We start from the raw sequence: 16632 nt of genomic DNA, 5'->3' as shown, positions 1-16632 counted from the left end.
TGTGGTCATTTTTGCGCACCTGTTTTATCACATCCAGTATAAGTTCCTGATAGATGTCATTGATACCCATTGAGATGGTCTGTGGATTTATGCCTTTGGTAAACTGACCCATGCCGATAAGCTCAATGAGTTCCCAGGCGTTGAGCTGATGTTTTTTGACACTCTGCAGCTGCAATTTGTAGTCTTCAAATCTGCTCTCGTTCCAACAGCAACCCATCGCTGTCAATAGCTTGTGCAGGAAGTACTCGATCTGTTACCATACATTGATACTTCATTATTCTTTTCAAATCAGGTAATCAAATACGCATAAATATGCTCCATGTAAACTGAAACCAACCTCCTCCATGACAACGTGTAGTGGATATTTATCTTCAGAGAGAAAGTTGAAGATACACCAGATCTTAAAGGCATCGACTCCTGAGATGAGTAGGTGCTTGCCACTGATGTGCTTTGGTGCACAGAGAGTCCAGCACATCTTATTCAGGTCGGGGAAGTTGAAATTGGGCTGGATCTGCCATTTAAAAACTAACAATCACTTTTATGCATTTTATATTATGTAGTTCTGTTAAAGGGATAGTTCACCCAAAAATGAAAATAATGTCGTTATTGACTCACCCTCATGTCGTTCCAAACTTGTAAGACCTCCGTTTATCTTTGGAACACAGTTTAAGATGTTTTAGATTTAGTCCGAGAGCTTGTTGACCCTTCATTGAAAATCTTTGTACGGTATACTGTCCATGTCCAGAAAGGTAATAAAACATCATCAAAGTAGTCCATGTGACATCAGTGGGTCAGTTAGAATGTGTTGAAGCATTGAAAATACATTTTGGTCCAAAGATAACAAAAATTATGACTTTATTCAGCATTGTCTTCTCTTCCGTATCTGTTCTGTAGGGCATGCGGAAGAATAAAGACACGTGACTGCAGTGACGCGGATGACATGTTATCCTCAGAAATGTATACAAAGTTTTTTTTCAAACTGACTGCGTGCATCTCCCTCAGACTGAAAACGAAAAACGAAACAAAAAAAAAAAAGTTGGGGGGCACCAGATAACACGTCAGCCGCGTCATACGTCATCCGCATCACTGCAGTCACATGACTTTAGTCTTGTGCATGCGCTTCACAACAGACGCAGAAGAGAAGAAGTGATGAAGTCGTTTTTTTTTTTTTTTTGGACCAAAATGTCTTTTCGATGCTTCAACAATTCTGATGACCCACTGATGTCACATGGACTACTTTGATGATGTTTTTATTGCCTTTCCGGACATGGACAGTATACCGTACATAGAGTTTCAATGAACGGTCAACAAGCTCTCGGACTAAATATAAAACATCTTAAACTGTGTTCCGAAGATGAACGGAGGTCTTACAAGTTTGGAACATTAATGACATTATTTTCATTTTTGGGTGAACTATTCCTATAGGATTTTCTTAATATGATGGCAATTGTCATAATTTGTCAGCTTGTTATTTGTAAGCTTCTACAGAGGCATTTTCACTGAAATAATGCTTGAGTTTGCTAATTTTTGCGTACAATAAATAAAATATTTCCAGCAAATTAGTCTAGACTTAAAATTGGAAGTTTTGAGAATAGATATGTATAAAGGCTAGATGTGTTACGGCGGAGTCTCTAACGTCTCACCTTGGCGGCCATCTTACCACAGGCAGCTCGCTCAATCGTAGCATTGAGTTTAATTCTGCAAGTACTTTTAAATGACCATAACTTGCTCAATTTTCTACAAATTTTCAAATAGTTATTAACATGGCAATAATTCTGGATCCTTTAACATGTTTCATGATTTTTTTTGTATAAGTATGCAGTGTCATATGTACATCTTTTTTTCGTGTATATTACAAGCCAAACCGTTTAAAAATCGAAAGATTATCGAAAGATTAAAAGATTAAGCAAGTTATGGTCATTTAAAAGTACCTGCACCATTAAAACTCAATGCTACGAGTGAGCGAGCTGCCTGTGGTAAGATGGCCGCCAAATGCGGACGTTCCACTCAATTGGTCAGCAGCGCGGGTGTGACATCTAGCCTTTATACATATCTATGGTTTTGAGTATGTCAAAAACTGCTGATATTATGGGATTTTCATGCAACCCCTTACAGTAAGTACCAGTTTTGTGGTCTTGTTAATAATTAGTCCGAGAAATGGTTCAACTAACAGGAAAGTGACAGTAACCACATGTTATAACAGTGCTACTGTATGCACATTAACTGAACACACTGTATGGCCAATATGGCTCACCAAATTTAGTATGTGGAAAGTTTCAAAAATGTCACCTGGCCTATATCAATATACAGATATGATGCTCTAACATGCATCTTTTCACATATTGTTAATTCAGGCTGGTTGTGATGCAGTAAGGGTTTGGGACTTTTCTTTAGGTCCTTAATTATTGGGTACTGTTTAAATACCACAGCCTATCTGAGTTGTGTGACTGTGCATCCCATTTTATCACAGTCTACACCAGTGGTCTCCAACATGGTGCCCGCCAAAGCACAATCAATTGCCTTAATTTTAGTATTTATTACATTACCTTGGCTTCTTTTATTTATGTCAACATTTTAAACTATGATAATACATATTAACAAGTAAAAGAAAAATGTTTTGAGTAGACTATATCAAAAAAAGTAGTCGTCCAGATTGTTTTATCCATTTGCTTACAATGCTGACACCAAGCTGTCATTGGGGCAGTACGCTTTTAAAGGTTCTTCATATGTACTTTTTAAGTACAGATGTGTATTCATTTAAAACAAATATGTATTAATATGTAGTATGTACCTTTAACTACGTTTTTGGTACCTTTATTCTAAAGGTAACAATCACAATATCTCAGTTCGGCTGAGCAATGACAGACAAACAGATTTTCAGCATGTGCAGTTGATGACAAAAATCATGTTATTAAAAAATTATGTCTATCCAGTATACTTTTAAAAGTAAAGGTTCCAAAAATGGGTTGTATAGTTCCATGATGGTTCTACCACGTATTTGTATATTTTAAAGAGTGTCCTGGGACAAACAAATTTTAAAGTCATCTCCATTTTCACTGTAGGAACAGACAGAAAATATCTACATGTATGAGTGATACACCTCATGTCATTTGAGTCATATGTCTGATATGGTCCCTGCTAAAACCTCTTAAAATATTTTAAACAGTCTTGTTCTTACTATGTATGCATTAGTTGTAACTTATACATTACTATACTTTCAAGGCAAATTTTTGATTTCCCTATTTTTAATTTTCGCAATTACCCAATACAGTAGGTCTAGAAAACAGATCTGGACATAATGGTCCACAAATAAGATACAAAAAAGGAACATCCCATATCTGAGTCATGATAAGTCATGTTCCAGGGGAAATAAATATCTTCTTAAAATCCACTTTTAAAAATAAATGCACTAAAAAGGGTCTTTTGGACACTCTTAAAACGAATGTGTTCAAATAACACATCTTGTGTTATTTTTAGAACAACAGATCTTGTGTTGCCCTTTTTTTTCTGAAGACGGAATCAACACGAAATGACACATAATGTGTTTAATAGGTCAACACAAAAAAATGTGTTAAAATGAACACATACTTTCTTAGAGTGCAGCAATGCCATCGGCAAACCATTTCTGGTTCCCCAAGCAGTCTCTTAAAGCAAAAGCCTCTAAACTCCATGATATTAAGCGAATGCCCTAAGGAAGTATTAAACGTTCATCAAATGCATTCCCTTCAAATTTGCTTAATCCCAGCCTCAGGTCATTCGCTAATTTACAAGAAAACGTGTCAGGTGCACTTGGAGGGTTTTGCATCTGAGCTCTTCATTTATAATAAAAATCCTATTTGCTAAACATTTACAATGAAATATATCATGGGTGACTTTATTTTGGGGTATTTTCCAAGTGACATCATCACTGCCATTAACCACATGTAAAACAGTGTATAAATTCGGTTAGACACTAGATGTTTTACCTTACTAAGAATGAACGTGTTTAGGTAAGGCATGTAACCCTGAGTCGACACGGGTCCTTCATCATTATCTTTAAAATGTTCCTCCAGGGCTGAAGAGTTATGAGGGATGTTTAGTACGGTGCAGAGGTTGTGAGACAGCACCTTCAGATAAACAGACAGAGAGTTAGTTGTTGGTCTTCTTAAAAAATTGAGATAAAGAGAGGTTTCTTAAAGGTCATCAATAAAATCTATAGGGATATCTAGTCATGAGAATTGCTTGCATCAGTGCATCTATCTGATGCAAGACTGATCAAGCATTATTCCTGTATCACAGTAAACAAATGAAGAAAGCCCCTTTTCTTTTTTATTGTAGATATCCCTACTAAAATTGTTTCTATTACAAATCCCATATTTACCATAAACCCATTACAAAATTAATTTATGTAATTTGGACCTTTTCCAATAGGATTTAAGGATGTTTTAGTAGTTCCTATCTGCCAGATAACACCCCACCTGCCAATAGGCATTCCCAACACATTACTAGTAAAGAGAGACCCACAGATACTATTATATACTGTATATAGCCTATATTCTTCATTAACACCAATGCAATTGCCATTAAATCCATTGGAATTTCAATTGTTTGTTGGTTGATATTTTTATAGACACCTCAAAATAGTAACTTTGGGTGTGAGACAACTTTTATAAACAAATTCAACGTCTTTCATCCTCTATAAATTGAATAATATAGACTAGTTTCATTTAAAACCGGACCAACGACTTGCGCATAAACATTCGCTCGCGCCCTAACTTACACGGAAACGCAACAGGTGCACACGCTCTGATTTCTTCATAGTTTTTTCTTTATTTTGCTCACCTTTAGCTGGGATTTGGATACTTTGCCGTTGTGGTCCATATCCAGGGCGGTGAAGGCGTGCCATATGGGTTTGAGTATTTCTTCCCGGGATAGCATGATAAGTGCGGTGAATACCTCAGAGCGCTTGTTAAAGTGATCTGAAGTTCTGAACTGAACGCGCATTACAGTAACACACGCGCTGAAGACCAGTCACGTGACTCACCGTCATAGCATACACAACATACACAATACATTTTTGTGATTAAATAAATTCATACCTCAAAAAATTTAACAAAATGAACCTGTTTATCTTCTTCGTGTTCTTTGTGTCAATTACTGGAATGAACCATCAGCTGTTTACCATTAAAACCAAAACAAAATGTAGTGTGTTTTAGTATTTCAGTAGGTTTGAATGCTTTTCCAAGTGACAGACCCACAGAGACCACTATATTTTCCATTAAAACCAATAGATTTCCTATTATAACCATTAAATCCTTTAGAATTGGCCTATTATTTTTTCAGCAGGGTTATCAAATATTTTAATGCATGCATTATTTCATGTGGATATTACTGTAAAATTTTAAAGCATTTTTTATGGTGTTGACATGTTTATGTGTTATGTTTAAAATATGATGTTTTAAATTCTTTCTGATTTTATTTAATGTTAGGTTGGTTCAGGGCTACCAATGCACCTGCTGTGTAGATCACTGCAAGGAGGATGACACAGATGTTCACATCTCAGCTAAGACATAATATGAATAAATGGTTATTATGTCAATGTTATCAGTTCCAGTCTGAGATGTATTAAAGAAGACATTTTACAAGACTTTTTAAGATGTCAAATAAATCTTTGGTGTCCCCAGAGTATGCATGTGAAGTTTAAGCTCAATAGCATGTTAAAATTGTAACTTTGTAGGTGTAAGCAAAAATGTGCTGTTCTTGGATGTATCCTTTTAAATGCAAATGAGCTGATCTCTGCACTAAATGGCAGTGCAGTGGTTGGATAGTGCAAATTAAGGGGCGGTATTATCCCCTTCTGACATCACAATAGAGCCAAATTCATTGACCTATTTTTTCACATGCTTGCAAAAGATGGTTTACCAAAACTTAGTTACTGGGTTGTTTCCTTTCACTGGCACTGGGGACCCAATTATAGCACTTAAACCTGGAAAAGGTCAGATTTTCATGATATGTCCCCTTTTAAAATGAAGTACTGTCTATAATTATATTAGGCTCCATTTCCTAAAACAAATACCTTTCGGAAAAAAAGCTTTGTAAAAACTGATACGAATCGTCTGCAGATTCATCAGATAAATCTTTGGTCACCTTGAAGAACCAATAAACAAGGTCGTAACCTGTAAATAGAAAAGAATGTAGTAGTATATAAATATCAGATAAATATCTATAGTATAAAACAAGATGTAAATGACATGTGTATTGAATGCACCTGAAAAGGAAATAAACTTTACTGTACTGTTCTGACAAGCATCTCCAGTAAGTGCCCGGGTAAAACTATGGTATGTATAGTATCTGTTCGGTAGTTTTCATAATCCTGAAAAACAGGTCAGGTCAATAACCTACTAAAAACAGCTCAAGATATGAAGTCAGAAGTATCATAGGAGGAAGTTTGTCTCACTAAAATGATAACAAGGAAACAATTTCTTTCAAGTCACCTTATGAACAACACCCAAGTTCTTATAGTAAATGAGACCATCAAAGATTATTAAGGTAAATGAGAGTTTTATGTGATGAAACCAAATAAAAATTGTCTATGATATTTCTCGAGTATTGTCAACTTTGTTGTGGTCTTCTCACCCACTGAGCAGTAGCTTTAATCATATATTTAGCATCAATACGATAGTTGGGCATCACGACAAACACAAACAAACCCACTGAATATTTTTGTTTTTTATTTAAAAAATGCAAAGAAGTTTCAGCCTTTCTGATTTCTATATCAATGTGAACAAAATCTATAAGAAATTATTTGATAGTTCAACCCCTGCACAGCTCTGTGGCGAAGGGGCAATTACAAAAGCTTGTCATTTTTTCACTGAATCACATAGCGAGTCCCATCCGGAAGTGATTATTCGTCCAGCTCTTCTGTTTCCCCTCCATGTAAAGATGAAGCTATCCTCAGAGCCTCTTCCAATGACGTCTGCTCACTTAGCTGAAAGACAGAACCAAAAACCATTATTAATATAAAATACGGAGAAATATAAAGACATTATTATGAATAGAAAGAGAGAAAATACTCCCTCTACCTGAACAGCAATCTGTGTGCCGTTAGAAGTAGCCAAAAGTGTGACGGGGTGAGCCGATAAAGCATCTTGCGCGTCGCTTGAAGATGCCAAATCTGACATCATAATGGTCATCTGTAGAAAATGTAAATGATCAGATCACACAGACACATCAAGGACACATCTTTCCCTTTAAAGAAAAGCTTAAAATGCTACAGTAGAAATGAATGTACTTGTTTGCTTCTCAAATTTCCAGTATCCAAAAGACTCCACACCTGTCCTTCAGTCCCATCCTCTGAGATCATAGTCACCGCATGAGCCTCAGCTGATGAGAGTAAAGATTCAGTGGGTGGGATGGTGATGACGCTGCCATCTTCTGTTACCATTGCGATTGTTTCTCCAATGGCCTGTTACAATCATAACGAGTTCATTTGTCCATAAGTTCCTTTAAAAGTCAATCCTAAATCTTAAATGGTCTCTAAACACAAATGTAAGAAATGTATTCCTGAAACATGCCACAAAGACTGTAAACTATGTAGGGCTGCTAAGTTTTTGTTCACATCATGTGTGTGTGTATTGTGTATAATAATTATGTATATATAAATACACACACATGCATGTATATATTTAAGAAATACTTACATGTGTATATACATTTTTATATTTATATATAATTTATATTATACACAAATATGAATACTTTATATATACAAATATTTTTTTCTTAAAATTTTACATGCATGTGTGTGTATTTATATATACATAATTATTATATACAATACACACACACACGCACATATATGATGTAAAAAAAAAACAGACAGCATACAAGTTTTCTAAGATTTTGATGAGTTTATTTATTTGCCAAATTTATTCAAATTTGGATGGGTGGTTAATATCACATTTTTCTGTGGTGTCACAAAACTCTAATTGACGACGGGCCATTGAATTATTTGAAAAGAATGCATACCCAAAATGCTTGTGTGGCACGACGCCAAGCAAAGTTTTATTACACCGCAGGTGTGCATTATTTTTAAATAATTCAATGGACCGTCAATTATTCTGATTATACCACGGTTACCACAGACATTGCTCTGGTGATATCTGACAAGTCAGGTGCGTTTATCAAAAAAATACAACATGATCTCACAAAAAGTCGTTATATAGTCACGCAAAATTGTATTTATTTATCCGGGTCCATGGCACGAAATTCAGCTTTTTTGTGTCTTGAGCACGAATGTCTTTTTTTGTCAATCGCACAAATTTCTATAAATAGTTTGTCGTGTCCATGGCATGACTTTCTTTTTCGTGTCATTTTATGTATTGTTTTCAAATTTTTTCCCTTATTTTTAAATCATTGTCGCTTGGGGTAGGGTTTAGATTTGGGGTTTGGGTTAGGATGTACTTTTATGTATTGGTTTCTACATGTTTTTCTTCCGCTTTTAAAACTATTCTCACCTGGCGTTGGTGTTGGAGTTTGGGTTTGGATGTCTAATGCTGCATTTACACCAGCCGGGGTAGAGGCGTCAAGCGCGAGTGATTTCAATGTTAAGTCAATGTGAAGACGCGTAGACGCGCGTCTGGAGGTCTCGCGGCGCGGATGAGGCGTTTGGCGCGGCAGACGCAATTCCGCCTCATTCGCGCGAATGCTGCGGTACACGCGAATGGTGCTTTTTGTGCATTTTGCGTTTGACGCCGAGTTGAAAAGTTTTAACTTTGGCAGATTTTCGCGGCGCGTTAACTAATCAGGGGCCTGCTTGCTGCTGTGGCGGCAGCTCCGCCCGGAGTCACTCAGCATGAAGGCATGATATTGTCCTTGAGCAGTCACCCAGAACTATACGACACAAGTTCTTATTTCTATAGAGACAGGAATAAAAAGGACCTCGCTTGGAAGAGTGTCAGTGAGGACATTGGGCAACCTGGTAAGTGGTAAATGCATATTTCACTTTTGAGTCACGTGACGTTTATCGACCCGTGCCGTTTATTTTCCCCCTATAGTAAGGTGACTAAATACAAACCGGTAACTCGATAAATGCACAATCAACATCAGCCATCCTGCAAACAGACAACCGCATAGCACTTGCCCCTTCCACAAGAAGCGGATTTTGCCTCTGACGCGTGTCAAATGCTTGCTTTTTTGAATGCATTCAAACTGTTCAAGCGGCAAACTAGGCGCGGTAGACGCGATTTTGACGCCTGAAACGCGGTTGGTGTAAACGCAGCATAAAAATGTAACAGAAAGTGATTTAAACCCCAACCCCAAGTGACAATGGTAAAAAAAAAAAGAGACAACGATGAGAAAACCATACATAAAATGAAATGTGCCATGGACATGAGAAATTTGTGAGAGAGTCACGAAATAGACATTCATGCCCAAGGCACGAAAAAAAAGCTGATTTTCGTGCATTGGACACGAATAAATTAATAAAATTTTGCGTGACTATAACACGACTTTCAGTGAGATCAGTCTGAAAAAATAATGCATACCCATGTAACATTTCTCAACCAATCAGAATAAAGCATTCAACAGCCCTGTGGTATAACGTTAAGTAATGTATGTTAATCATGCACAGGACTGTAAATGCAAACCTGCGTCGTTCCATCTTGTGCGATGAGCGTTACATGTTGCTGTTCATCTGAGAGTTCGGAGGTCATCTCAGTGTTGGAGTCCGTTTCATGTTTGACCAGGTTTTCGGTCATAGAAGGGTCATCTACAGCCTCTGAATGCAAAACCAATCCGGTTTAACTCGTAAAACACATGAATTCAAAATGACTCTGATCTTAGAGGTGTTTGTTTTTAAACCAACCTGCAGGGGGCTCAAAATAGCCCAGCGACTCTTCTTCTATAGGCTCGGTGTCGATGTGCGCCGTGCGTTGATGCACGAGCAGCGTCGAAATCTGCTTATATGTTTTTCCGCAGTCGTTGCACTTGTACGGTTTGCAAAGAGTGTGCACGACGTTATGTTTGTATAGACTCGAGTACTCTGTAAATCGCTTGTCACACCCAGGGGCCGTGCACACGTACGGTCTCTCTCCTGCAAAAAGACATTGAGGTTAAATATTTTGCACTTACAATACAATACGATTTGTGCTGCGCTTAAAGTAAAATGTGTGTTCACATTTGAGGAATCAAACTTTGAATGCATTATGTACAGATGCCTGTGCATTTAAAATAGGATACAGTATTTTGAGTTTATATCAACACACCTGTATGGATCCGTATGTGGTTCTTGTAATTAGTTGCGCTGGCAAAGGCCCGATTGCAGCCTGGCTCCGTGCAATGATACGGCTTCTCACCCGTATGTGTGCGGACGTGAACCTTACAGATGTTTGAGGTACTGAAGGATCGCCCACAACCCGGGACAGGACACATGTATGGCTTCTCTCCTGAAAAGAACAGTGACCAACTGTGTCATTGCTAGCAATCCTTAAAAAAAGGTGGTACCACTGTATGTTGTTATCAAGATGGTAAGACCACAGTATTTGTATATATTCTGTGGGACTGAACCTTTGCATTTTCCATATAGAACATAGACAAGGACATAATATTTAAGGAAGCTGTTTATTACTTATTATGACCCAATAAAAGCACCTGTGTGAATTCTGGTGTGCTTTTGAAGGTCCCCTGAGGTCTTGAAAGTTTTTTTACAGTTCAACTCCTGACAGCAGTACGGTTTCTCCCCAGTGTGTGTCCTGATGTGACTTTTCAAGCCGTAACCTAAAAATTGGTTTAAAAATGGTTAGAAAGTAATGGAGTGTATACATGACCCTGGCTGTGAAAACCCAGCTAAATTCATTTTTTCATTCATTTTTAAATTCTTATTTATTTCTACATAAATTCATCTTACATAATGTAAAGAAAATGTGTTTAGTAAGGTGATGTCAAATATTTAAATAAATGTGAAATCAATGAATGAAATCAAACTTTGGCCTGAATTTTACAAACAGAATCACATATAGACTGCAAAAAAATATTTCAAGAAAAAAATCTTAAGTAAAATATCTAAACATTCTTAAATTAAGATGCTTTTTCTTGATGAGAAAATGACCCAAGAAAATAAGTCTAGTTTTTAGACCAAACATATCAAATTTAAGTGATTTTGTGCATAAAACAAGCAAAAAAATCTGCCAATGGGGTAGGCAAATAAAGCTTAAACATTTTTCTTAAACACTAAATTAAAAAAAAACTCAAGAAAAATTTGCTTACTCCATTGGCCGATTTTTTGCTTGTTGTGATGTTTGGTCTAAAAACTAGACTTATTTTCTTTAGTCATCTTGCTCATCAAGAAAAACCATCTTAATTTAAAAAATGTAGAAGTTTTTACTGAAAACAAGAATAAATATTTTTTTCTTGAAAATCATTTTTTGCAGGATAGCGAGAAACATAATAAGGTGGTCAAATGGACCATTCATATTAAAATTAACAGTATAAAAAATGGTAAATGTCATTGTTGATAGTAGTAGTACAAGTGTATGACTTGAAATAGCCACTTACCTGTTGCAAACTTTTTTCCACACCCAGGTAAATCACAGCAGTATGGCTTGTCGCCTGTATGTACTCTTTCATGTACCTAAAAAACAAAATATGCACGTGTAATAATGCAAGGCATTACATTTTAAAATTTACTTAAATTAGAGAGTCACAATAACCTTAAGATGGTTTGCTGTGGTGTAAAGCTTTCCACATCCATCATAGCTACACCGAAAACATTTCTCCCCCGATTGCTGAATATTACGGCGAATTCCCTGACCCTGAAAAACAATCTAGCAGGAAGGAAGGATAAAAAATTTTTAATCTGATGACCGACTCAAAAGTTTAGATTATGGCATGTTTATGTTGCATATGAAATTTATTACCTGCATCTCCACAACACTGTTAGGATCATTTGTGATCAGCTCAGAGTTTGCGTAAGGGTCCATGTCTTCAATCTGCAGGATAAAAATCAAGAGTGGTCATTATGTAAATGATTTAGAGTATAACCACATAAAAGGTAAATGGGTAATAATTAAGACAGCAATTATGCTAAAAAAATGCAAAACTTAATATGTGACCCTTGACCACAAAATCAGCCACAAGTCGTACAGGTATTGTTTGTACACTGCAAAAAATTACTTTCTTATTATTTTTGTATTGTTTTCAGTAGAAATATCTAAAAATTCTTAAATCAAGATGTATTTTCTTGATAAGCAAATGACCCAAGAAAATAACTCTACAACATATCAAACTTAAGCATAAGTTTATTCTTAAAACAAGCAAAAAAATCTGCCAATGGAATAAGAAATGTTTCTTGAATTTACTTAATACAAGAAAAATTCAGCAAAAAAATTCTTATTCTATTGGCAGATTTTTTGCTTGTTTTAAGCACAAATTACATAAATTTGATGTGTTTTGTCTGAAAACTAGACTTATTTTCTTAGGTAATTTGCTCATCAAGAAAATACATTCTGATTTAAGAAATTTTAGATATTTCTACTGAAAACAAATCAGAAATACTAAGTAAGAAAGTCATTTTTTGCAGTGTAGCAATAGCCAACAATACACACTGCAAAAAATGATTTTCAATAAAGAAATGCTTAGTATTTTTGTCTTGTTTTCAGTAAAAATATCTAAAAATTCTAATCCTTTTTTTGACGAGCAAAACGACCCAAGAAAATAAGTCTAGTTTTTAAGACCAAAAATATCAAATTTAAATGATTTTGTGCATAAAACAAGCAAAAAAAAAAATCTGCCAATGGGGTAAGCAAAAATCCTGAACATTTTTCTTAAACACTAAATTCAAGAAAAATACAAGAAAAAATTGCTTACCCCATTGGCAGATTTTTTGCTTGTTTTATGCACAAAATCACTTAAAATTGATCTTTTTGGTCCAAAAACCAGACTTATTTTCTTGGGTCGTTTTGCTCACCAAGAATAAGCATCTTAATTTACTGAAAACAAGACAAAAATCCTAAAAAATTTTTTTCTTGAAAATCATTTTTTGCAGTGTTGTATGGGTCAAAATTATCGTTTTTATGCCAAAAATCATAAGGATATTAAGTAAAGATCATGTTTCATGAAGATATTTTGTAAATTTCTTCCGTAAATATAGCAAACATTTATTTATCATTAGTCAATGTGTTGCTATGGACTTCATTCTAACAACTTTAACGGCGTTTTTCTCAATATTTCTCAAATTTTGCACCTTCAGATTCCAGATTTTCAAATATCTCAGCAAAATTTGTCCTATTCAATTATCACACGAATATTTACTACATCACCCAGCTCTAGACTTCATGTTTAAAGTGTACCTTGCTGGAGTACTGCTCCAGAGCATTAATGGTTTCTTGATCAATGGTTGCATCTGTTTGCAGATCTGACACTGTGCCATTCGTCTGGATGGCCAGAATGGTGTTGGGCTGCGACACTTGCACTGCGTGCTGAATGTATGCAGTAGATCCGTCCTCCAACTGCACCTCCTGTAGGTTACTGGATTCGTATGTTTCTGCAAATACGCCGCAGGCCAATTAAAAAACAAAAAGCACATTTAACAAAATCTAGGGGACTCCCAAAAAAAATCTAATAGAAACTAAAAAGTTAAAATACCTTTTTGTGTGTGGTGGATGTAAGCGGTAGTTCCATCCTCCAGCTGAACAGTCTGCCCATCTTCCAGTCTTAAACTCTCATTACTAATAACATCACATACAGCTGAGGAGCCCATCCAGTTGTTTGATTCCTCTACAGAAGATATAATACAGGCAAAAAGAAGACAAGAATTATCTTCGTAATTATCTTTTCGAAAATTAGAATATTTTCAAAAAAGTGAAGTGTCCCTTTAAGTGACATATAATAGAGACCTGCTTTTGGAACAGCAATGTGTTGGACATAAGCAGATGAACCATCTTCCAACTGGATCATCTGTCCTTCAACTATACCATTGTCTGTGGAAAACAACGACAACCAGAAATGCATTAGCAGTCTATACTTTACTTCACTGCAATGACATAGAGCAAAAAATAATTTTACCTACATCTCTAAAGGCTTTAACTTCATGAAGCACAGTGTTAAACATACCTTGTGGGTTGTGAGATATATACGCAGTGGAACCATCTGCTAAAGTCACAGCCTGCAAACTGACAGTGTCCATTCTCTGATCGCCGTCTGTATATTTAACATAAAAAATGTATGGATTACTGTAAGCACACCTCTTCCTTTCATAAAAATGTCAATGCTTTCAATAACCCATATGTAGGGCTGGGCAATATTGACCAAAATTCATAGCAGAGCTTATGAGGCAAAGAAGGAGGGTAATATCAGACCATACCAATACCGCCCAGCCCTACCCAAATGTAGTTGTTACCTGAAATCCCCACAGTTTCGGTTAAGCACAGGGTGACTTCTTGAGCATCTCCATCATGCTGGAAATCTGCCGCCTGGTTTATCTGAGCCAGCAGCATTGTGGCCTTAAAAAAGACCATATACGTCATCATGTTATATGTCAACCATTTTAATATCATATGATCACCTTTAAAAGTAATAATCGGGTGCACAGATCAAAAACACTTTCTTATCATGACATTATCTTCATGAAGTGCACCATTATAAAATTTCATAATAACTTTTTAGGTGTTATAATTATGAAATTATAACGTCAACCGTGTTATCATATTGTATAACATCAAACATCTAACACATCAGTGGATCTCTCATTTAACGTATGCAAGTCTTGACAAAATGAACGTAAAGCAGAAACACATGCTGTTAACTTGTCAGGATATCAAGTAGCCTATAGTTTAACGTAAGATATTGGTCAAAAAAGTGCAATGCGAGTTTGCATTAGCCGCACAGCGGATAGCTAATAATACACGGTTTAAACGCTTTACTGTTGCTGTACATGTGGTGTTTATGTAAATGTGAACCATAACAGGCAGAACACGATGCAGATGGCCTGATCTACTACAATACCGGATGTGTTTAAGAAACCCACCTTTCTAAACAGCCGAGATCTACCAGACACAGCGATGTCAGTCCACGGGATCAAATTATACGTTTAAAATTTCCATATATCACCATTGTCTCTAACATCGTGAAATACAACAATCTATTTTGAATTGGCATATTTCTTCTGCGCTTTTAATATATGAACGCAAAAGCAGGAAAAGCTCAATTCTGCCCCCTAAAGGTCTGGAGGAATTAAGTCGCGTTCACATTTTATTTTATGGAGCATAAACAACAAATGTATCAACAAATACACACAGATGTTACCAAACACCAAAAGGAAAACGAAACAAAAACAAAATTGAGGCAAGGGTAATATTATAAATTATACACATTTTATTAATCTTGCACACACTTTTTCAAAACGTTATTATAGCTTCAACATTTATGTCTTAAAATAACAGTAAAGTATTTAAAACTAACACAGAAATACCACAAAAGGGTAAAATTTGTAGTTTTAGGATGTTTGGTGGAGCACTCTGCGCATGCGCGGTCTGAAAGTTGCCTCAGTAAAGTTGCTTCAAATTGCACGGTCTCCTGTCGGTTACTTAGCGAGGTTGGTAACAAAATTCACATTTAAAAGGAAGGACTTTTTAATACATATTTAATAAAAACCTTTTGGGATTAAATAAGTAAATCATGTAAATCAGTTTCAAAGCTAAATGAATCACTCTTCCTGAATCGATTCTCTTCCATGAATCTCTTATACGATCTGAATCATTCGGACAGGTGAGATATTCCTCATTCATGTAAAATGCAATCAGTACGGTGACATTTTGGGTCAAAAATAAATAAAAAAGGCCAAGCTTATAATAATTATTTTATCATGTAAGTTGTCGGAAAATAATTTAAAAGAAATAGTAACTTGCAGTTGTATGTTTCCAACAGAGATGGAGATAGAGAGGAAAAGCTTATTGCAGCTTTTAAAAGTAACATGATATTTAAGACATAGAGAACAAAAAGATACCTGCTTATAAATACCTGTGCCTTAAGTAAATAAGTTGACCTCCTAAAACATTAACAGTACAAAAAACAAGTAAAGTATAAAATACCGTGGCATTGCTGCTTTTTATGTTTTGGACATATTTGGTCATGGATGTACTTTGATAGTGACTAAATATAATCACTGTACTACACTCACTAAAACATTCTGGGTTAAAATGACCCAGAGAATGTTTATATTTGACCCAACAATGTGTTAAAATAACCCAGCATTTTGAAGGAAAAAGTTTCAATTTGATCTCTGTTCAATCTCATCGAAGTCTATAGAGTAACATGTAGCAATCTACTATGGTCATGTAACTTGTAGTTTAACTACTTTCTCTAAACAAAACCTTTCATCATACCGTAGCTAATTTTTTCTTTAGGGTAGTTGTCATCTTAGATAGCCACATCTCTTCAGTAGCTGGCCCAACACAGCTTATTAATGAACCAATGCAATACATATGTCATTCTGTGGGTAAGTGGCTTGTCTTCTTTATCTGCATGAAACATCACCTTTGTGTGAAGACACAATATGCATCCATTAGGCTATTACATTACAGGGCTTGGTTGCAAATCAATAGAAAGGATTTAACTGTCATGTGGCATGCTGACGTATTTTTGGCAGGGTTGGAAATC

General features: G+C 35.8%; 2 protein-coding genes across 3 annotated transcripts in view; both read right to left on the bottom strand.

The window, feature by feature from the left end:
* Nucleotides 1-4963, bottom strand: part of swap70a (switching B cell complex subunit SWAP70a) — a 20519-nt gene extending 15556 nt beyond the window's left edge. The window contains exons 1-4 of the mRNA XM_065261502.2: nucleotides 4822-4963; nucleotides 3966-4106; nucleotides 338-511; nucleotides 20-250 (exon numbers count right to left, since the gene is read on the bottom strand). Of these exons, the coding sequence (XP_065117574.1) occupies nucleotides 20-250; nucleotides 338-511; nucleotides 3966-4106; nucleotides 4822-4917 (642 nt within the window). The 5' untranslated portion in view covers nucleotides 4918-4963. The remainder of the gene's footprint in view (nucleotides 1-19; nucleotides 251-337; nucleotides 512-3965; nucleotides 4107-4821) is intronic.
* A 1730-nt stretch (nucleotides 4964-6693) lies between these two features.
* znf143a (zinc finger protein 143a) lies at nucleotides 6694-15153 on the bottom strand. Of its 2 annotated transcripts, none has more exons than XM_065261500.1 (16): nucleotides 15002-15153; nucleotides 14375-14477; nucleotides 14089-14175; nucleotides 13872-13955; nucleotides 13621-13752; nucleotides 13326-13519; nucleotides 11895-11966; nucleotides 11688-11801; nucleotides 11533-11608; nucleotides 10630-10755; nucleotides 10245-10424; nucleotides 9845-10072; nucleotides 9627-9757; nucleotides 7271-7444; nucleotides 7062-7172; nucleotides 6694-6967 (listed from the first exon to the last, which is right to left on the bottom strand). In XM_065261500.1, exons 2-16 carry the CDS (start codon nucleotides 14469-14471, stop codon nucleotides 6884-6886), a joined length of 1890 nt encoding a protein of 629 aa, XP_065117572.1. In that variant the 5' UTR covers nucleotides 14472-14477; nucleotides 15002-15153; the 3' UTR covers nucleotides 6694-6883. The 2 variants fall into 2 exon arrangements, with proteins under 2 accessions (XP_065117572.1, XP_065117573.1); XM_065261501.1 differs by having other exon boundaries at nucleotides 7313-7444.
* Nucleotides 15154-16632: the final 1479 nt, after the last annotated feature.

Source organism: Paramisgurnus dabryanus, chromosome 2, assembly GCF_030506205.2.
Source record: "Paramisgurnus dabryanus chromosome 2, PD_genome_1.1, whole genome shotgun sequence".
In the NCBI taxonomy this organism is placed as follows: Eukaryota; Metazoa; Chordata; class Actinopteri; order Cypriniformes; family Cobitidae; genus Paramisgurnus; species Paramisgurnus dabryanus.
This window is presented reverse-complemented; position numbering and strand designations above follow the sequence as displayed.

What these genes read in the sequence shown, in the direction of transcription:
- znf143a (XM_065261500.1), bottom strand. Translation starts at nt 14,471, where the DNA reads ATGCTGCTGGCTCAGATAAACCAGGCGGCAGATTTCCAGCATGATGGA. An exon ending in CCACATACGGATCCATACAG is followed by an intron (nt 10,073 to 10,244) that starts GTGTGTTGATAT and finishes GTCTTTTTGCAG; the next exon opens with GAGAGAGACCGTACGTGTGC. An exon ending in GCACACAGATTGCTGTTCAG is followed by an intron (nt 6,968 to 7,061) that starts GTAGAGGGAGTA and finishes TCTGTCTTTCAG; the next exon opens with CTAAGTGAGCAGACGTCATT.